Genomic DNA, 22934 nt, shown 5'->3' with positions numbered 1-22934 from the left:
ACGTTCCGTAACGAAACCATTACGTTGTTCCTTTTTACGTCATTCAATGAAGAATCGTGATTATTATTCGGTTTGTGTTACATCGACGAATAAAAACGGGGTAAAAATGATAGATTCGTAGGAAATGTATAATTTATGTTAATATAAATTCTATATGTAAGTTTAACTTACAATTAGTACACCATATTGCAGTCCTGTTTCGATGAAATGCACGTAGGAATTGAACTTCAACAAATATTAAAATTCCTTTCAGATCAAAAATAAATCAAATCTTACCTTTAGTTACAATATGCATCTTCCAAAGGTCAAATAATTATTTTTTAAAAAGTAAAAATCTTCTCAAATAGTAACGTGCTTCAGTGCTAATTGAATCTTTTCGACCGACAATTAGCGAGATCTTCCTGATCGAAATGAATAGAAATTAAAGAAGGAGTATTTTGCGCATCGCTTCACTTTCCAAGTAATTAATCCCCTGATATAAAACAAATGAAACAGACTTTTCCTTCGCATAGAAGAGAAAAATATAGGCAAAGTGCGCTCAGTGTTGGTCAAATAAATAAATGCCACAGAATCAGGAAATCGGTCCACGTTACACATGCTCGTATACCTTCTGTCGTGCATTTCGCGAATGCTTTCGATACTTATCGTTAATCTTAGGACGTCGTTGAGTATTTCGTGCGAAAATTATGTCCGCGATAGTACATACAGCTATTGGCAGTTTGGAAATGAACGTGCACCTTTTCTACGAGTACGAGCAAAGGTTGGACTCCCGTTTCTTTGTCCCTCTATTCTGTCCTCTCCTTTTCGTCTGCCACTCTCTATCTCCCCCTCTTTCATCATCTATTTTCCTTGGTGTGACGCTAATTAGTTCAATGGCACGATCTCGCCCTTCGCTGGAAGCGCCGCATTCGGCTGTGCCACTCGTTGCGCCATTCGATCACAATCGACCTCTGCGTCACTGTCAGGCCCCCTTGGCCACCGCCGTCGCTCTCTTGGCCCAGGATCAGATACGACCTGAAAATTTTTACGGTGTTTTTAGGTGGTCGAACCTCTCACGGTTTGGTTCTTCGTGGCTGATATAGTAGGTAGATTGGAAAGTAATGTCGAAGAAAGTAATATTTTTTTACATTAAATTCATACAAATTTTTGTTAAATTTCTATTTTTAAGCAATTACGTAATCGTCCCCGTTATCAACAGCCACCTAGTGTGCAAATTTTCAATGACCGATAAAAATCAACGAGCTGTTGAGTGATAAACAAGGATTTAAAATTGCAAAAACGACATTACTTTCCAGTCTACCTAATATATTAAATTCTATAGGGTCTTCTGGTCCCTTAACTATATATAAGAATTTTAACTTAAATTAAAAATTCAATAATAACAACTAAGAAAGTCTATATTTCATTAACTCCTTCATTCTAGTTCTCAATTAAAAAACTATCGATTATGCTACCTTTGTACAGTCAAAATACTAGCATGGGCTTCTTTTACTTTGTTCGAAACATACAGTTAATTCCATAAGTTTTTGTATGTTTTATTTATTGCAAAGCATCAGACATAGTACACTTACTTGTCTGGTTTGATTTTTGGGCATCTGCAGGCCAGGTCGGCCGTGTGCACGTAAAGGAACACGTCTCCGCGTCGAATCCTCGAGTTGGGAGCTTTCTTGTAAATGAAATCGACGTTTAAGGTGAAACGTATCCAAACTGAGCTGGACACGCTCGTTCCGGCTGGAGATTCATCGTTCTTTTTGTGCCTGTCGGTTATTCTGCCCAGGATAGCTGAGGAAAAAATAAAGTTGACGAATTTTTTTTAGTTTTATTTCAGAACTTCAATTATTCGCTTGCAATTAATTTCCATGGGCTATTCTTTTCGTTTTTGCAGGCTTTTATTTTTCCAATTGTCACAATTTTTACATTTTATTTATCGAAATGAATTTATAAACGCCTCGTGCTTACCGTAATCTCTTTTGCAGTATTTGTTCAGGTTTAATCTCTTAGTGCTGGCTCGACACTTTCCGCATTGGTCTGCAACAGAGTGTGAAATTAGAAATATTCATCACCAAGGTAATAAATTAAGATATACGTGAAAAGTGTTACTTGGACATCCTGTATTTATAGAGTGTCCCAGAATTAGTGTAGCTGAGAGGATTCTGTACCACAATTTCCTTTGCAAAAATGTGGGATCGTGCTTCGTTTTTGAACTATTGACGAAAAACTCGGACGCTATGATTGGTCGATGGGTTTTCGTTAATAATTCAAAAACGAAGCATGATCCCACATTTTTGCAAAGGAAATTGTGGTTCGGAATCGTCTCAACTACCTCCCATTTCCGGTTCTTATACTAATTCTGGGACAGCCTGTATAGTAGTACAGACGGTCATTTATTTAAATCATATCATTTGGAAAACTAAAATTGTTTATTAACATTTCGAACCCTCGTATCACCTTCGAGATGGTTTTCAGAAGTAAGCAACACCAAAATGATCAATTTTGAGGGAATTGGTGCACCAGTAGGTATCAAACTGAAAGCGAAAGGCCCTGTTTGGAGCACTTCCTCTACCGGTAAGTATACAGAATCGGGAAGGTTAATGTTCGAGGCAAAAGTAAAACCGCAAACAGTTGTCTTTGTACGTTTCATGCCGTTTTAATGAACCGTGGCTGCCGGTCGATAATAGAATCCGTACAACGCACCGGAATCCCCCGAACTACGAATCCAAACTGCACGCAACCAGTGCACACACGGTTTGCACTTGCTCGTTCGTTGGCTAACCAAATTAAACGTGATTTGAATTTCGTTTGAAATTCCAATCGATGGCCCCCGTTGGTCCATAGGCGCGCGTTATCCAATAAAAAATAATGAAAATTCGGCGCGCGTACGGAGGTGGGTACCGTCACGTCCGTCCACCGACCGGGGGGCACCCTGATATTCAAAAAACTTTGAAACTCGTTAGGCAGAAAAAGGAAAAGGCGCTGGCGAGCTTTTTTGGGGCGTTGCCACTCTGTGTTTACGTTCCGCTTGTAATTAAGCATGCTTGAATCTCTCGTAAGTTTGAATTGTTCTATATGTACAATTATATGTACAATATTATACCGTATATAATAATAAAATATAATAGAAAAAGAATTTCTATGCGTAAAAATGTGTCGAGTACAAATGTAATCCGTTAGAAGAAGAACAACAAGCAAAATTCCAAATGTCCATCAGGTTGAGACTTACATGTATATAGATAGATATTGTAATACCTCACCCACACGAACAGGGCTTACACGTGTGGAAGCCTCGGTGTTAACTATGGGCGCAAAGAGTTCGAATCGCATCAACGTGGTATCACGTGTGCATCTAACGAAGGTTCGTGACCGATCTATTGCCGCGGATCGAAATGGAAGACGATAATCCAATTTGACGTTTCGTTCCGCGTTTTCTCGTCGGGTACGAGATGTTTCTCGCGAGAGAATTTGAAAGCAGTTACAATTTTTGTTGAAACTAAACGTAAATAGAACTGTAAATAGAACAACGTTTCGTCTTGTCGTTCTTGCCCCAAAAATGGGGAAACATCATAGAATGAACTGTGCAATATGTTATAGTAGTTATAGCGTAGATACGCTTCCTTGTCTAAGAAAAATCGCAGTTTGTTTGCGCGTTGAAATACCAACGAACTTTTTGGCCAAGCTGATATCGTAGTATCACAGTTGGTCGAGCATGCCATCGAACCAATTAACCGAATTACGAAATGGGAAATACGAGTCGAAAGCGAACCAGATACGGCCAGCCGGCATGAATCGATCGCGATGGCAGAGACCTCAGACCATAATCCATTTAATTCCCGACTAACGAGACGTCCTTTGTGTCGATTAACCCGCGCTAATCCGTATCAACCGAACGAGCAATAGCTTTGCCGTCAGACCTATCCAAACCGTAAGGTCTGCTTTCCCCGAGAGATTCGATCGATCCATCGATTGATCGAATAGATGCAATTCGAAACTGGTTTGCGCCGCTCTCTTCCGCGCAACCAATCGGTTCGTATATCTATGGTCACGTAAATTAGCTTCATTCACTGTAAACTATCCGCAAATTTTTCTTTTCCGTAGGCAACTCGCGAAGTGTTTGATATTTCAAGGTTTACAGCGCTACCAACTATTAGCACTTGGCACTCGAGCCCTTTGTTTCTGATATTTACCAGTAACTCGAGATGTTTCTTAGCATTCTATTGCCATGAATTCTAAGCTAACGAGATTTGAAAATAAGATCACCTTTACCTCACCCGACAATCATTTTATTGACACTTCGAGTTTCAAAGAAATTAAACCTAAACAAACATTAGGTATTGTAGATTTGCTGCAATCTACAAAATCTAATGGTGACTGAGTGTCGCCTCTCGAGTGCAAAGGGTTAGTAAATATTGTTATTGGATATCGGAGACATTATACATAATAAAGTTTCAATAATTGGATGGTTCACCCTACAGGTTCATTTTTGCTTGTATTTCCAAATAAGAAAACGTAATGCGTTCGAATTAACTTGCTTGAAATCCGAGTGGTCAGAATAAAAATAAAAAATTGTAACATAAATATGTAATGAGATGCAAAGCGTTCCATGGTTAATGTATTTGGGAAATGTTGAGACAAAAGACGTTTTCCGTTCGATCAAAGGTTCTATTCCCTTTGACGAGACGCGAGTTCAGCTTTAATAGACCACGAAAAACAGATCGATTGCTCATCGTGAGTACGTCGCACCGACGAAAGGTCATTTCCTTTGAAACTTTTCTTCCTTCCACGCGGACGCACCCTATTCGTGGAGAAATGTTTGCGGCAGACGGGCTTGCTTTGAAATTTGATGTTACAACCGCGCGTGATACCTTGGAATATTATATTTATAGCGAAGATAAACAATAGGAACCGGAATAAATCGAGTAAATAAAAAATAATAGCAGGATAAGTGACATCGGCAAAGTCTTGTTTAAGTTTAGGCGACAGGACCATTATTTTTGAACTAGACTAGATTGGGGTGGAAAAGGAAAGAAACGGGAAAGAGAACGGAATCGATGTGGTATGCAAACAGTGCCGGGGTTATGTTTCCTGAAACGGAAGGACCCTTAGTGGACGTTCATCCGAGCGCGTACGCATAAGCAATAAGTTCACGCGTCGTTACAGTGAGAGAACTGTCGATTAACTCGCCTTGTAAACCAGACGACATGTTTGTTTTCTCTTCTTTCGTACTGAATCTTCCTTAACGTGTTACATTTATTGTCCCTCCTCCTCCTAATGTGGCTTCCCCCCTTAATTTTCCTACGTCATTAAGTTTACGAATTGTCACTAGATATATTTTATTTAACCTCTCACCCCTTTTTTTATTAGACTCTTTAGTTCCTTAATAAGGGATCCTGTACATATGTATATCATTAATAGGACGGTGGAGCACAGCGCGTAGCGTAGCCGACTACCACGCAGAGAACCCGGGTTTCTCGAATCCCGACCGTCCGGCCCAGTTTTTTCTCAAGGTATGACCAATAATAAAAAGTATCGGGAAGCCTTTGTGGCTTAAAGATAAGAAATAGAAAAATAATTAGGCTAATAAAAAACAAAGGTGTTACGTAAGAAAATCCATAAAGATGAGTGCGATATATGAGCGAAAAGAGAAAGTAGCTCTTTAAGCACTATAAAAATAAACGACAAGCATTAGAACGAATTTTTAGGCGAACCTGATACTAGCTGAAAGAACTTGCTCCGGCTGCTATTCTCCAACGAAATAAGAGCATCTCGGATCGCAGACGTACGCGCGCAACGAGAGTATGCATTTCGCGTCACGAATCGCATCTATATGTTAATGCCTGCATGCAACCGCGCGCGTAATTCTCGTTGCACGCACCCACGCACCGGTTCCGTGCTTTCCGATGCATATGAACGCGATTGCGGAAATTCTGCTATACGTCGCGCGATGATGGAGACTGTTTCGGTCCAGGACAAATTGATATTAACGCGTGCTCTTTCGTGACAATTAGGCCAGTCACAGTGGGGGATATCCTGGCCATTAAGCGACACTTTGGACGTTCTCTGGTCAAAATTAAACATGGTGTCGCGATAACGACGTTGTGTTGGAATGTTTAAAGGTCGGTTCAGACTATTCAGACAGAAACACGCGTTTTAATGAAACTATTCACACTTAACAGACACCTACCTGAACGTTCCGTCAACGGGAAGAGCGTGAATAGTTCCATTAAAACGCGTGTTTTAATGTTTTGTCGTGTCGGTGCCGGTACGTGTCGTTGCCGGAACGTGACGGTCCGTGTCGTATAGCCTGAATCGACCTTAAGGCACACGGGCGCAACTGATCGGTTTCAAACCATTCTGAAACTAGGTAAAACAAACACAGTGGAGTAGGTAAAACAAAGAGTGCAAACGGTTTGCAACACTAATTTCAAATCGGTTGCGCTCGTGTGCGTTGGGTCTAACACACAATTGAACGTGTTGACTGCTAGATTAATGCTTGCGAAAAGTATCAACATAACGGTTCGTGTATATGCTATCGAAACTTGTTTCTATCGTATTTGAACTTGTGCTTGTTTGTATGACTTCGCCAAATTCATGAATTTCTACGATATCCTACTTTTACGTATTAAAGCCTCTATTTAGAAAAAAGAAAGAAGAATTATTAAATTAACGCAAGAACAATAATTTTAAATCGTTGCGCGCCCAGCTCCGTGATCGAATACTCGTCATCGTCCAAGAGTGTGTGTTTCCGTTCAAGTACAAAATTGCTGGCTCGATTGCGGGTTTTGTATATTCGGAAGGCATTCACTCTCGCCGTTAAGAGATTTCCTCCGCTCGAGCCAGAAGGGCCAAATAATAATTTGCGAACGAGTAGACGCGTGCGCCGGTGGTGGTAAGAAGTAAACGTCGGTCCATTAAAGGGAGTCCGTACGAATGTATATCCGCGGCTAAATAATAATAACTCCGCAGCGAACCCCTCGTTCTCCCCTGTGTCGAACCAGAAAGAAAAGAAGGCACGTGGAAAACAGAGAGGGACCAAAACGTTGCGAGGAGACTTCGCGAACTGAAAAAAGAAAAAAGGGAAACCGAGAGGAAGGGAAAGTGAGAGCAGGAGAGAAACAAGGGGAAGAGGAAGAAAAGGAACGGGGAGAAGTTTAATTTTGAAACGGGGAACATATAAAAGGGGAGAGGGTGTGCTAAACTCCGATATAAAATTATAATAATGAAATTATAATTCGATCATTCTTCTTCCATTGATCCTTTTCCTTGTAAACTGTATCAGGTGTACTACCTTTTTAATTTTACACCTTTACACCCTTTTTCGTGATTTTCCGTGTAACGAGATGATTAATAGAAATAGAGCATATTTCGTGCCGCAAGGACGCTTACAATTAGGTTCGGATGTCATTTAAACGCTCACCAGCTCGTCCATCGTAACTGCGCTCATCGTCTTCGTCTCCGTGCTCCTCGCTCTCCTCGCCGGCTGTGCCCTGAGTCTGCACAACCCTCGGTATCTCTAAGGGAAGGAAAAACCAACGTGAGATTCTTGAACGAGAAGTCACGGCAAATGTGGCTCGTTTCTCTTTTAAAAGGCTGCGAGCCTTTCTCTCGCGTGCACGCCAAATTTCAGCTAATTGGTCGCGCCGATTTAACGATAACGCGGTCGAAGGGTGCGTGTTCCCTTCTAATTGATCGATGGATCGGTATTATATCCACGACGACATGGTCGAAACTTTTTCTGTCCTTTCATTTTTTTTTTATTATCTGATCCTCCGCCGTTCGAATCGTTAACATTTAATTGTCTATATAATTTACTTTATTCGTTGTTGGTAATATAATTTGGCTACGGTACTTTGAGATAATAAAAATGTGATTTGTATCGTGGTAATATCGAGCGTAGAAATTAATTCTGTGACTGTATAATCAATCATTTTTAATTAGATTGCGGATATTTATGCAAAATAAAATCTTTGTAAACGTACCCATAAGAATTTACTTTAGTTTGCAAAAATTATTGTATATACTTTTTAAAAGTGATTCAAGTCTCGTGCCGTAAACAATTTCAATATCATAAAAAAAAAACAAAAAAACAAAGAAGAGATATTTAAATGGCCTCCCCCTGATGGAACACGCTGTATATCGATATAGCAATCGAGATAGTAAAATCATCCATTAGAACTGTCAGCGTAATGTCTCTTTCTCCCCCTCCACCCTTCACCCTCCCCACCCTTCCAGAATAAACATGAAATACGGAAGTCGAAGGAGTCGAGTACTTACTGATGCATGGTGCAATGTGCGATCTGCTCTGTTGGTAACCTCTGGCACATCTGTTGCAAGTGGTACCGGTTACACCATCTTTACACGGACATTGACCGGTACTTTGGTTACAAGTTTTCCCGGAGGCTCCGATCGGGTGACAGTCACACGCTGTAACACGCAACATGCAATTTCAGGGGTTAGTGAAAAAAGAAAAGGTACGTTTTGTTACGGTTTTAAATTAAATTCGCCAAAGTGCGATACACAAAGTGACGTAGAACTTCGTTAGATTTAAATTTGGACGTTTGTGGTTCGATGAAGGTGTTTGGGTGTTCGATACTTTCACGGACGTATAGGTAGGTGTGTTTAAATTATATACATATGTATTTTTGGATTTATACAAATCCTCAAACATTCTTCTGCATTCTCACTCGTCATGAATGCATAAAAAGGCTACTTGTAGATAATTAAATACAGAAGCATAGAATTAATTTCCATACCTAAAGTTTCTTTAAAATTCACCTCGCTTATTTATCGATCAGCGTTATTCCGTACTTGTACCCGTGCCGGGGATTAAGAGAAGATTCGAGGTGGAAAGGGGGCTAAAAGCAAAATTGAGGGAGGAACGTTCGCTAGGAAAGCCAGCTTGACACGTTCCTTTTGCCCACTTACTTATGCAAGCTCGTATTTTTCATGCGAGAGAGACACTGAAAAGCGGTTAATTACGATTGCACTTCGAGCCGAGTGCATCCCTGCGAAAATCTAGGAAGAGAACCCTCGAAACCCCTATTGCTCGTTGCTCGTTGCCCGTCGCGCGTTGCTCGTCTGCTCTCCTATTTTCCTTCTCCTTGTACCACTTCTTTTTGCTTCTACTTCTCCCACTTATCCGCGGCATTACTATTTGGCGGTAAAACCGTCTCTGTATTTTTAAAGCGTTGCTGCAACCCACTTTACCAGCTAGTTGCACATCCGTGGAGCAGCTACCAATTATTCTTCCCGAACTGTTACCGTTATGAAACGCTGAAAACGCTTGCACAGTTTTTGGCTGAAGGGAGCTATTCTGGTTCGAGCTGATAACCGATTTTAGAGAATTTTTTTTTTTTTTGATGAAATAGTAAGGCATACAAGACTTTTGCATGATATCAAGTGATATCAAAATTAGCGTAGGAAGTCCTAAATGAAAACTAAGGCACGGAGATTGGAACTCACGATCTTCGGATCCAGAGCCGACCGCTTTACCTACAGGACTGATCCTGTACTCTACATTTCGTGTTCTCGTTTGACTCCTTATCGTTAGGTACGGGGCGATACTACGAAAGTTTCTTTTATTTTGTTAGTAAATAATACATCAAGGTCGTTACTACTTTTCAATTAATTTTTGTTAGACACCTTCTAGATACCTTGAGAATACATATAAAAAAAATCTCCTGTAAAATTTGAGCTTTTAATTTTAATTTAATATGAATTGAAATCGGTGCACGATGTATTCCACTGTAATTACGAGCAAACACAAAGGAGACGAATGCAGACTAATCTGAAAAAAGTAACTGTAAATTGACAATGAGTTACGATGGCCAATGGCGATACGCATACAATCTGGACAACAGGCGTACGAGGTGACCATTTGCACTTCCGCGAAACGGATTAATCTTGAGGAGACTGCCGAAGGGACGAACAACCGGTTCACGCTTCTCCAACGTGCTTCTCCAACCACGATCACGAGAATTTTAACCGTGTCCAAGTCGAAAAGGATTCCAACGACATTCTGAAATCAATTATTGGCCGTGCAAATTAATTCTCGACTCCCAATTCTCTTTGATCAAATGTGAATTGTCTATTTTTATTTAAATTGACCACGAACGTTTCATGAAAAACGATACAAAAATTTTGTAATTTTAACAGAGTTTTTCATAGAAGACGCAGATATGAATTTTCTTAATTTGAACCAAAATGCATTTTAGAAAGTTGCTGGAAATTTCATATGCTATACAAACCGAAGTAATAAACCATTTAAAAAAACGTAGAAATTACTGACCAAAATTTCGTAATTTTAACACAGACCTTTAAATAGAGCGTACAGATTTTCGCCGTAAGTTTTGTTAATATAAATCAAAGTGCAACCTAGAAAGTTGCTGAAAATTTAATATGTTATAAAGACCTAAAAAAATCTGAAACTGAACGTAGCAAAGTAAGAGACAGAGTTTTCTTCGTTCCGATATTTTCCTCGTTGCGTAGAAGGATAAACGTTTCGTTGTATTACCGATTACCCAAAATGTCGTCAAGACAGCCCTGTAACCAGCGCAAAGATACATCGAACTCTGCGATCGAATTTACGCGTCCTTCCAATCGCGCAACACGAGTCAACCGTCGACCTAGAACGGCGCGAGCAAAGATAAAATAGACTCGGTTGTTTCCCGAGGTAAAAAATCGAACGACAAGCGGGCGTGTACGTGGAAAATGCTCGGGCAGCTTTCCGAGCCTGGATTATTTGAACAATTCCCATGTACGCCGTGGCTACACGTCGAACGTAACGCGGGGATTTCTCGTAGTTCGATGTTGGATGTCGTACCCGATGCAAAATGTCTCGAGCGCGTTTCGCAAGGGGTCACGGGGAACGATCGGCCGAATAGCGTGCTCAGGGAGCCCAACGAACCACCGTAACTCACGTTTACGCCTGTAAAATGAACAGACATACCGGCGTGTCACTTATTGCTAGCTAATATAAACATGACTGCGAAACACCCACGAGGATGAAGGAGGTATATACACCGGCCGTAAATCAGGATTGTTTTACATTTTACTCGCGTTACGCCTTGTTACGGTCGACCTATAGAGCTCGCGCGTTAAATGGATGCTGATAATTGAGGGGACCGCTGGGAAAGAAAGTTCGAAACGCGACTTTACTCGTTTTCGCGGGGATTCGATCCTTCGAACGCACGTATATCTACCACGTGCACTCGCATTCAGTCAAATTCGCAGTTTCAGACTTTAACGAATTGTATCTCGGTAACGGCGCGGTCAATAATTGTTATGTTTTTTTTTTCTAAATGGTTTATGTCAGTCTTTATAACTAGACCGCGGATCTTTATGCAAAATACAATCTTCGCGAATGTGTCTACAAGAATTGAACCTAAATAGGAATTTATTTTATTCTGCAAATATCATGACGTGAACTTTACTTCACAATCTTTTTTATATTCTTGTATACACTGTTTGCATCTTGTAGGTTCTTGCACATTCAAATTTCCCATAAATTCATAAAGATCCGCAGTCTATTTATAACATATAAAATTTCCAGCAACTTTCTAAAATGCATTTTGGTTCAAATTGAAAAAAACTCGAATCTGAATTCGTAAGAATAAAATATTCTTATGCCAATAAATATTAAAACTTGACAAAAACTGGACCAGTTTTTAAACCAAGTTTAAAGAGCTAACCGAGCCACGTCCTGCATTTTATTCGATCTCTCAGCGAAGAGTATAGAACGTATCGAGAAACCATTTAAATTTCTGAATGAACCACGCAACACCGGGCGGCGATATCGCCGGCAATAAAGAGCGAGGTGCGTAAATTTGCAGCGTTCGCGTGATTAAAGCACCTGTACGAACAAAACGGACGACAATGAGAGTAATAAACGGATCGCGGAGAAAGATAGTCAATTAAACGGAGGACAACGATCTGTACATGCGGCACGTGGATGCCAGCCAATTTATTAATCGGATTATCAAGCTGATTTCCCTCGAGTAAACCTGGCTGCAGGTTGCTCGATAATGTCGATCCATCGAAGCCCGAACAGTTCCCCCTCTGTTACCCTCATCCCTCTCTGAACCACCTTTCCAAAGAAATTCCCTCTTGCTACGAGGATTCTTCTTTTTCTCGATTCTCCTGGAAGAAGCAGGAAATGGTTTGTGAAAATCCAGGTGTTTTGGGTGTTGTTTGATCGAGGAGCGGTTTCTTTGAACCATCAGCTCTGATCATAGCTCAAAGAGGCTTTGTTCGATCTCCGAAACCGAAGCTGCGTCGCCTCTAATCGAGGAAGGGCTACGAGAGCGAGCTCAGGTTCGAGAAATTTAATTATTTTTTCATTGTCACGACTGACGGAGTAGAAGCAGTTTTATCCGCCGAGATTATCAGCTTCCTAGACGTACGAAAAACCGATCAGTCAACGACACCGCTCGATCACTCTTCGCCGACAGGTTTGGTAAATAACGAAGAAATTTCCTAGCATTTTATGATAATTGCTTCATTGGATATTCGATGTATCAATAACAGATTGATAGATAGTCTGCCTTGCGAACGGCACAACCGTAAACGAATTGATCGGACGGTCAATAGTAAATTGGAAACCTGGTGCAATTTTTTTGCTCGAGAGTGCTGATTGTGGTACAGTATTTGAAAAATTTCCATGGATTTCTATGCGTCACTGTCATGTTTATATTCGAAACGTAGAAAATATCAGATGGAGAAATCAATTTGTAAAGACCATCGGGTTGAGACTCAGAGTTATATACAGGGTGTCCCAAACATGCTGGAGGTCCTTGAAAGGGGTAGTTCGGGTGGTGATTTGAAGCAACTGTTTCCTTAGCGAAAACGTTGTCCGAGGTTTCGTTAAGGAGATATTAAGAGAAACGCCCGACCAATCAGATCGCGGCCGCCTAATGCGAGCCTATACTACTGCGGACACCACCGGCATACTCGCGCTCTGATTGGTCGGGCTTTTCTGTTAATATCTCCTTAACGAAGCCTCGGACAACATTTTCGCTAAGGAAAAAGTTGCTTCAAATCCCTTTCCATCCCTTTCAAGGACCTCCAACATTTTTGAGACACTCTATATATTTTCAATTTCATTATACCGAATATTAGAAGGATGGTGCTTTAAGTAACAAATAGTCGAATATAAAAATACAGAATCAATTTCTACGCCTAATAAACAGAAATGGAGTAAACAATGATCTCTAAAATAACCAAATATGAACGAATAATTCGGTCATCTGTGCATCACTTTCTTTCTCTATCACATTTATTCGATCGACATTGGCTGGCTTCGATAGCTCGAAGTCGCTCCGCGCAACTCTTTAAAGCCTCCCTGCAAGTTTGTTGACCCACTCAATTCGTTAATGAAGCATAACTTTTTTAACGCCTAAAAAAAGCACCGATAGAAAGCGAGGGGACAACGAGAAGGAAACCTAGCAAGATCGACTTGACCCTCCCTGATAATCGGCTTAAAGCGCCTTAACAATTTTATGTAGGTACACGGATATAAATACGCGCGTACTCTTGTAAGACTGGCCCGGTAAGTTGAATTTATGAATATCTTTTCAGCCTTCTTTTACTTTCTTTAAGCCGCGATTCGCGACGCATAGGCGCACGAAGATCGAAAACGGTCGATTCTCGTCGTTCATCGACAGTTTTCGAGCAATGCTGTATCTAAAAGGGATGCAAAGCAGCGATTCAGGGCGATCGAAATCTCCGAAAACGTGAACCGACGCGAAATGTTCGACATCTTTGAAAGTAAATGAAATTTTAGTCACTGGTTGGTTGTATATACATAAAAACCAATGTACTGTCCATCAGGTTAGGTACACATCCAATAGAAAACAGTTTACGAACCAGTCACGAATTCTAGTTTTAAATAAAAACAGATTCCACTCGAAATATTCGGCAAACAAATGATCAATTAACCAATTAATCATTAATTTGTTTCCGTGGTGCGCCGATACTCGCCAATGCTTGTTCCCTTAAAAATAACGCAAAACGTGACGACGGAGTTTCGATTTTTTTTTCCCCGTAAAGAAAGACGGGATAAATCTGGCAACGAATTTGCATACTGAAATCGCCCACTTGTTTTTGCTCGCAGCAGGTAGCACGTGGGTCGTTTGATGGTTACTCTCTACCTACGTCCTTCTTCAGACTCCTAAGATCACAGCACCCTCCGTTCCGACAAACTGCTGGATATCAACAACATCCGGTCCCAGATTTGGTTTCCCTCGTTTAGCCTTCGGCACATGGCGCGCACCGAAAATACTTTTCAATGAAGAAATTCTTCGAAATTATAGCCAGATTTTTAATACATAGTACTACTCTGTACGTTTTTATAAATATTTTACCTGTTACACGTATCTTATTTGTGAAAGCCCATATAGTTTACCAAATACGAATGAATATTATTGGAACGAATGAATATTAGCTCAATGAACGATTCGAACGAATGCAACGACTCTCGAGTTACGATATACCACCGGTGCATCGAAATATAAAAAGAATATAGGAGGGCAGAGGGAGGGAGGGAGGGATGGGGGGAGTAGCTAGTTTGAAAGGAGAACATGTTTCGCATTCGCCGTTTGTAACGGGACCAAATTGTTCCTCTTCTTTCGGTTTAAGCTGGATTTTCTCGACGGCAGAGGGCGAGAAAAAGCTTTACGTTCAATTCGAGACACGCTCCTGGAAAACGGTTGATGTATTCCCGTCACGACGAAAACGGCACCTCCTTTCGATTCGGTACCGTCTTATGCCTCTAACCCACTCCCCATCTCCTCCCCGCTCCCCTAATCAGGACCCGTCGCGAACAATTTTCGAATCATAATTCGAACTGAATTTTTTTTCCTCTTTCTTTCCCTCGTGCGCATACGGTCTGTTCGATGAAAGAAATATGGACGCAATATGTCTGGAGATTTGGTACTATAAAGTGAAGAAGATGTAAAATGAAGAGATTGTGCGATACGAGTTGGCCTATAGGTCAGTATAAATACGGAATAACGCAACTGGCATAGTATAATATACAATCTTACACAGCATAATACAGCAGGACATGAAATAATATGATATAATATAGCAAGTTCTGCTAGTGCAATATAGCAGAATACGGCATGATGTAGCATTATACTGTAATATGCTGTGTTGTGCTTTAAAAATTCGTCGTTACGCTGTATTTTTCTGTATAACGCTGTATTGTGATATATTATGATGTAATAACCTAATTTATATTGTCTTGTATTATTCTGGATTGCAATGTATCATGCTGTATTACGTTTTATCTGATCTTTATCCATTTGTAGGAAATTTGAATGCACAAGAAACTACCAAATGCAAACAACATGCAAGAATATAAAAAAGATTCAAAGTAAAGTTCGTGTTATAATATTTGCAGAATAAAATAAATTCCTATTTAGGTACAATTTTTGTAGGCATGTTCGCGAACATTTTATTTTGCGTAAAGATTCGCAGTCTAGTTATAACATACCATTTCGGCAGACTCCTACTAGTTTCACGATAGTCTTACAGTAAGTTCGAGATCCTCAGCCGGGTTCGATCAGTTTCCAGGCTGCCTACAGACGCGACCTTCCATAACTCTCGGGTCGCCAATTTGTACACGGCTTATTTCTTGAGTAATGGAGAGCTTAACCTCTCCGACATGAAGAAAAATATATAACGCAAATGTCGCTTCCGATAAATGTCAAGCGTAAACGCAGGCGTTGAGCAATCCGTATCGCCGTTCCATTCTCTTCGTCGATCGATTCCCGCGTCGAAGTGGTCGCTCGAGAAAAAGAAGTGATTAACTACGTAGTCCATAATAGAACAGCCGATCCAAGAACGAGTTTCTTCGAACAGATGTAGCGGGCAAAATTGAGAGACATTACGCAGAAGAATAAAGAATAATCTAGGTTATCTTTTATATACAAGACGATACATTTTGTATATAAGAATGAAGCCCTGACTGATTACACTCAACGTCCAGGCTAAACCCTTGAACCTAGAAAGCTGAAATTTTGCACAGCGGTTTCCTTTACGATGAATAGGAATATACAAGGAATAGGAAAGGATTAAGGGTTGAAACTTGCGGGGTTCAGCTATCGGAAATATCGATCGAAACATCTGAGTTACGGGAAACAAAAGACAATCATCTACTGATTCACGAAGGAACGATTCGACGTGGTCGAATGCGAAGGACATGAAATAAATAGTATTCCACACGGGTGAAACCGCGGGATGCAGCTGGTTATAGTGTAATACAGGATAACACAGAATAATACAGCCTGATACATCGTAATAGAAAAGAACAAATCATAATACGGCACGATATAGTACAATACAGTATTATATAGCGTAATATAGCGTCCTCCAAGTTATCCAAGTTTCGTCAGCTCTCGTCGATCTCTGACCAGGACTCGGAGGAATGCTAATAAGCTACGTTCCACGAGTTACAAGCACTGTTTTCACATTCTCGGAAAAATCGCACCTCGGACTGGAAGAGGAGAGACGCGGGCATTCCTGCGATATAACGACCAGCACGCGAAGATGCAACTTTGCGAAGAGAATCGAGTGCATAATGCGTCGGTGCCGTGGATCTGCACAGGTCCCCGTGGCCGTTAAGAGGCTCTCCTCACGCGAGTGTGTTTACATAAGATGGTCCCGGACCAGTCCTTGCCGCATACTACCGCTACAGGTGGGTACCATCGCGGTCACAACTATACGTACAACTATAGATCGCGCGGAAGAATGGTCGTCGAGTAGCGGAGGATGCGAAGTGCGCCCCCTTTTAGGGTGCACTCTTGCATGCAAATTTTCAGCCGGACGATGCATCTCGAGATTCTCGAGTGATCAACGAGGGGACTCGACGATCGCCGTCGTTCTACACGTTTCTAGATTAACTCGCTTAAAACCGACCTTAAAATCGAACTTATCGCCACTTCGAAACGAAAACGACTCGGTTCAACTCTGTCGAATCTTGCTCGGTATCCATGGACAATACAAATATAATAATAGTAACGGTAGGAATTAAAGCCAAAGTTACGCAACGCGGTACAATTACCACGCGGCTCTAAATCACGGCTCTAATCACTCTAGAATCGGATTGGATCGCGCCGTTGAGTCGAGTGATTGCCGTTCAATAAATAGCCACGATCGCAAGGGTGGTCTCGAGTTTTGTTCATCGGTTCGATTAACCATCGTCGACCCTCTCGAGACATTGTTTTCTCATTAAAAATCACTGCGGAAGGAATTAACACGCAAGGGCGCGCAAAGGTTACCGCTGTCTATTAGAGTAATAATATTTGCGCGTCTCAGGGTACACGAATGGCGTACGAGAAAGTGAGTCACCATAAACGGGCATCGAATTAAGGCCAACGCACGCATAAGCGCGCGCGCCAGGACAATTGCAAGCGCGATACAACTCGGCTGGTCAGTGCCCTTAAAACTCCGCTCGCGTCTTGTACGATGACCTTTATTCCTTCCTCGTTACCTACATAGATCAACGATCGTTGGTTCGCTTCATCGGTAAGATATTAGGAAAAAGAACCTTGTCTTCGTCGTTGTTGATCGAAGGTAGTTTCAAAAAGTAAGTGGTAGGAAGGTAGTTTCTTGGATTTTTTCAAAGGCTAGACACCATCAAGGATGGTTGGGTTTAAATAGAAAGTGAAATTTTGGCAAATAAAATATTTCCATTTTGACAATCTGAAGCATAAAATGGAGTATATTAAATAGAATGATATTTTAAATAGGAAGTGAGATTCTTGGAAGCGAAGTGTTCATATTTGGATAACCCAAAGCATAAAAATAATAATAGCAACAAAATCACTCACCAGGTTCGGTAGTAAGCGTTTATTGTGGCAGAAATAAAACTAGAAAACCCAATGAGATCTTGTTCCTACGTACCTGAAACAATAAAATTAAATCAGAATTAATCGACGGCCCGGAATGACATTCTACGTTAAATATTAGTGTACCGAGTAATATTCAAACTCAAATTAATACATGTAGCCTCCATTTGACCAATTGAGACGATGATAAATATACCGTGAACGTTTATACATTTATATTTGCTAATGGAAACACGAGGAATGCAAGAATGTTCAAAATTCAAATGCTTCCGAGTTCGACAGATAAAATAGCCACCATTCTACTTCAACGAACCCAGTTTGAAAAATCTGAAATCGATCCACGTATTTAAACAATATTTCTCGCGTCGCAGTAGCAATAATTGGCTAAGAACAAAGCATCGACGATCAGTCTTCGTGTTTGCCAGTCTTCCAGAATATTTCGACGCGTCAAGTCGACCGGAGTGACAAAAAATGAAACGTCTGAAGGGGAACACGAAGGTCCCCGAAAGTGTGAAAGACGTAACTTGAGCTACATGCAAGCCTGGCACCGTGAAGGGTGAAGAGTTCCGTGTAAACCGATAACTGACGCGAGCCTTTTGAGCAGATACTGCGCTTTACCCACCCACCGACAGGATTCTTTCGATGATGCATGTGTTTCGGAATCGTCCAGTGTATCTCACTGACGAACGTTTATAGTTTCGTTTGGGAGGAGAGCTCGTGACGATGTCCAGACTCGAAACTTTGGAAGCTGGGTGCTGCGGACCCATGATAGTTTTATCGAGTTTTATAGTACTATCGAGGCCAAAACTTTCTTTCCTTTTATTAGCGAGTATAAGTATACTATCGGCCATTAAGGGGGTCCACCTGTGTAAGATTTTCAGAAAATCAAAACTTTTTTGTCTACATATTTATCATCTAGGAGATATTACAACGACTGTCACAGAGGCATTTTATAAAATTCTGCTTGGTTCATTATTTTTCGAACCCCAAACGTGCCCGGCTCAGCGTCGTACTACTTTCGTACGAAACTTTAAACGCGTTTTTCTCGAAACCACGTTTTTGGAAATGGCGAGGAGGATTGCGCAAAATCCATTACATGGAATCGGGATGAAATTTTTTTTCTACAATTTTCAAACAAATTTTTTTCCAACGTCTATTAGCCATTAGATAGGGGAAAAGATACCTTAAAATATCATTTTTTAGTTTATACGCCACCCAATCAACAATTTTCAAAATTCTGTGAATATCTTATCGCCAGTACATTCTAAATGTAATTATAAAGAAGGCGATATTTTACTTTTTTGTTTCAGATGATCGAGTACCTACGATCAAATCCTGCTCGCCGAATGACTCTTCTACTTTTAAGTGGTCTGGTTAAAGCGCCGTCTAGGAATATCCACATATCGAAACATTGTGATAAAATCAAAAATTAATGTTAAAGCGTCGATCTACCAAATAAAAAAAAATTATCATAATTGCACTAGTACTTTTCCTACAAAAAATTCTTGAAAATTCCCTTGAAAATTAAACGTTGCACAGGTGGATCCCATTAATAGCCACTTCAAAAACACGTAACAAATATATTTCAATGTACGTACGTATTCCTTGTAAGGGAATGCAAATTAACTTCCACCGAAAACTTAACCTTTAGTCCTTGATTCGTGATTACGTAGTCGGTCAACAGTCCGGAATTTCCCGAAAATAAGCAAAAGTGACTCAAAGGTAACTTTCCAGGAGGAACGGTGTAACGAGCACTTCCGTTCGGCAGTTACTCCAACGAAGAGCGGCGCTAGAATTTCCAATCGCTCCCGATTCCCACCATCCTGTCTTCTTCCTACGTGATTTCCCCCAGCCCCTGTTTGAATTTCAGCTTTGCACCTATTTCACGTAGAAAATTGTACGTAGATTTGCCCGCTGTGAATTGAATTCGCGAGCCAGAAACGCCTTTTCATTCCCCCGCCCTTCGTTCGATCGATATTTCAGAAACGACATCTGCGAGCCATCTTTCCCGATTTTCAATTAGATTCTCATATAGAATTTAGGTATGCCTGCCGGAAATTTCAGTGATTGGCGAAGTATCGTAGGAACGTTCGGTTACTTGGGCAAAATAAACGCTACGACTCGATTGCAACATTAAAAAACTTTCTCGTTTCATGTTCCGTAATCTGTGCGATCGCTAAAGACGTTCGCTGTAACGGTGATCCCCATAAGCGAACAACGTTCTTAAATAAAACGCGCGATCGCGGATCGTTCGAATTTGTCCGCTTCAATTTAGTCAGTTTGCTCATCGAAGTGGATATTAATGGAATTCTTTCGCGTCTCGAACTTGAGCTCTAAAAGGGTCAATCGCCAAGCAAGACGATTTACAGAACCACGAGACCGCTCTCTCGAGGATATTTAGGTCGTTTAATCCACGCAGACACTTGACAGTCGATCGATCATCGAGCAACGAGACTCCAAGTATCGCGAACCTCGAGGAACGAATTAATTAACGTTCCGCGAGGAAACGTTGCTTTTTCCTGCAATGATTTAACCCGTTGTGTTCTAGATTCTGGAGAAACAGGACTCGACAGTGTTTCGAAGAAGATCATCTAGATGGAAGCGAGTTGATTAGGGTCTGGGAGGATCGCAGGTGTCTTCCAACTTTCAACGAGACTTATTACTTCGATTTCGATTCCTGTTGGATGGACAATGTAACGGTTTAACGAGGTAAAATTTAGACCTATCGCACATTTTTCAATGAAAAGAAAAAGAATTCCTCTTTCCATGTTTTTCTTCGGTCTGTGTTAAATAAAAGTATTTAATTTCTGTTGATAATATTTCATTATTCGTGCGAGACGTTATCGATGGATGCTGCCACCTATATCGTTCTGTATCGACTACCACACTGAAATAGCAATTAGTCTTAATGGTGAATCAGTGTAATAATATTTTCGACGAACGTGAGACGAGACACGACTTAGGTTCGCTAATATTGACCAGATAAATACGCTATAACGAGAGATATTCGTCATCCTCCTTTGTATGTTGAACTTGCCTACCGCTTTTAAGACCAATAAACATCCCGTAAACGTTTCAACGTGTTACAGGTGTAGGCAAGGCAAATATTTAGGAATACTCCAATATCTCTAACTGGAATCTGTTTGCACTTAACCAGTCGATGATACTGGTTAACGTAAAGATTTTTCCAACCTATGATTTTCTTAAATTAATAAATACACAATTTTTTGGTATTATTTAATTCCTGCGCAACGCGAAAGAATAATTCAAAAGTTCGTTGAAAAAGTACATGGAAAGGTGAGAAATGAATTATATTACATATTTTATTCACGACATTAAAGTTCAAAAGCTACTACATAAAATGGTCCAATACCATACAAATTAAATACTTGTATTTAGCACAGACCGAAGAAGAACATGGAAAGAGGAAAACTCAGAAAGGACACACAATTTATCCCAACATTTCATTTTATCCATGAGAGTAACTTCTCTGCGAGCGTTTAAACACGTTAAATTTATATCTCGACATACAACCGTGTTGGTACGAGCACTTTCAATTCGTTATGACGCGAGATCTTAAAATCGTAACGCGTCCGCGGTTAAATATTCACGTTACCAAACTCTTGAGTACGTGTCACGAAGTCGTAATTCAGGAATAATTAAGAGAACTATACCGCGTGTAAATATGCACCGTTTGGGGTTAACCTCTTGACAGCCTACGTAATTCCCAGTTTAAGCGCGTTTAGAGTGTTTTAAGGCTCGATGCATGCGAGAAACTGCGTTGTTCCTTTCATCGAGCTGACAAGAAGTGTAACTTTCAATAGTTGCAGGGGGAATGCAGAAATAGAGTTATTCAATTTAAAGTTATTGCTAGTTTATTCGGCACAATTAAAGTGAAACGTTTTTTACGACTATTGTTGTATTACCTACTCTACACTTAATAACGCATGATTTACTAAATTAATACTTTTAATATCTAAACAATATTGTTCCATCTTTTCACTAAAACAGTCAAGGGATTTGATCAAATCTCTATTTTTATCATTTCCCTGCGACATATACAGGGTGTCCCAAAAATGTTGTAACACCTTGAAATGTGTGGTTCGGAAGGTGATTTGAAACAACTTTTTCCTTAGCGAAAATGTTGTTCGAGGCTTCGTTGAGGAGATATTAACGGAAAACACTGACCAATCGGAGCACGAGTATACCGTTGGAGCGCCCGCAGTAGGCGTGGCTACGCGCTAGGCGGCCGCGCTCATACGCTATCGCGAGCGCTCCACCGGCATACTCGCGTTCTGATTGGTTAATGTTTTCCGTTAATATCTCCTCAACGAAGCCTCGGACAATATTTTCGCTAAGGAAAAAGTTGTTTCAAATCACCTCCCGAACCACCCCTTCTAAGGACCTCCAACATTTTTGGGACACCCTGTATATCGTACTCTGTGCTCACTTGCGCCGCGAGTGGTAGAAACATTCATAACTTCAAGCTCGGAATTTTGATAATACTTCTACACTACACAATTAGGACTCCTTATACAGTCTTTATCTATTCAACATCAGTATCTATGTTTGAATATGACCAATTCTCCAAGTAGATTTGTACTTTTTCCAAAAAAAGAAAATTAGACATTACCCACCTTCAAGCCGATCACCCAAACATTTCCGCACACCTGTCGCTATAATAAGTTCACCACTTTTATTCACGACCTCTCCTGAATGAAAAGTAGCCATCCACTATTTCCAGATGTCGGATGTCACAGGATTTTTATTTCCCTTTGGAAAGTGTCGGTACCGGAGGAGAAGGAACGTTCGGCAAGCCACTTTGGATCAATTAGCAAGCGAGAAAAAAGGAAGGCGAGATGAGGGTTTCGGATCCCGGGACTCTCATGAATGAAGACGTCATCGCTCGCATAGTTTTGATTGGACGAGCGTGGAGTATGTGGAATACGAGACGTTGACGAGCGAGAAGGGATCGAGGCCTTTGGTCTCTGGCGTATCATGCTCGAGGAAGACGGAGAGAGAGTGAGAAAGTTGGTAATGAATGCATAGGGAGGTATAATGGGACGAAACGCGATATCTGAGAGCGAGAAC

At 40.8% G+C, this 22934-nt stretch overlaps 1 protein-coding gene across 1 annotated transcript in view; it reads right to left on the bottom strand.

Annotated features, from left to right (window-relative positions):
- Window positions 1-868: 868 nt before the first annotated feature.
- LOC128879647 (netrin-3-like) overlaps window positions 869-22934 on the bottom strand; it is a 78238-nt gene continuing 56172 nt past the window's right edge. The window contains exons 3-7 of the mRNA XM_054128980.1: window positions 8269-8418; window positions 7412-7507; window positions 1960-2028; window positions 1572-1782; window positions 869-1014 (exon numbers count right to left, since the gene is read on the bottom strand). Coding sequence (XP_053984955.1) covers window positions 870-1014; window positions 1572-1782; window positions 1960-2028; window positions 7412-7507; window positions 8269-8418 — 671 coding nt within the window. The 3' untranslated portion in view covers window position 869. The remainder of the gene's footprint in view (window positions 1015-1571; window positions 1783-1959; window positions 2029-7411; window positions 7508-8268; window positions 8419-22934) is intronic.

The sequence above is a fragment of the Hylaeus volcanicus genome, chromosome 7, assembly GCF_026283585.1.
Source record: "Hylaeus volcanicus isolate JK05 chromosome 7, UHH_iyHylVolc1.0_haploid, whole genome shotgun sequence".
NCBI lineage: Eukaryota > Metazoa > Arthropoda > Insecta > Hymenoptera > Colletidae > Hylaeus > Hylaeus volcanicus.
Note: the sequence above shows the minus strand (reverse complement) of the source record. Positions and strands in the feature narration are given on the sequence as shown.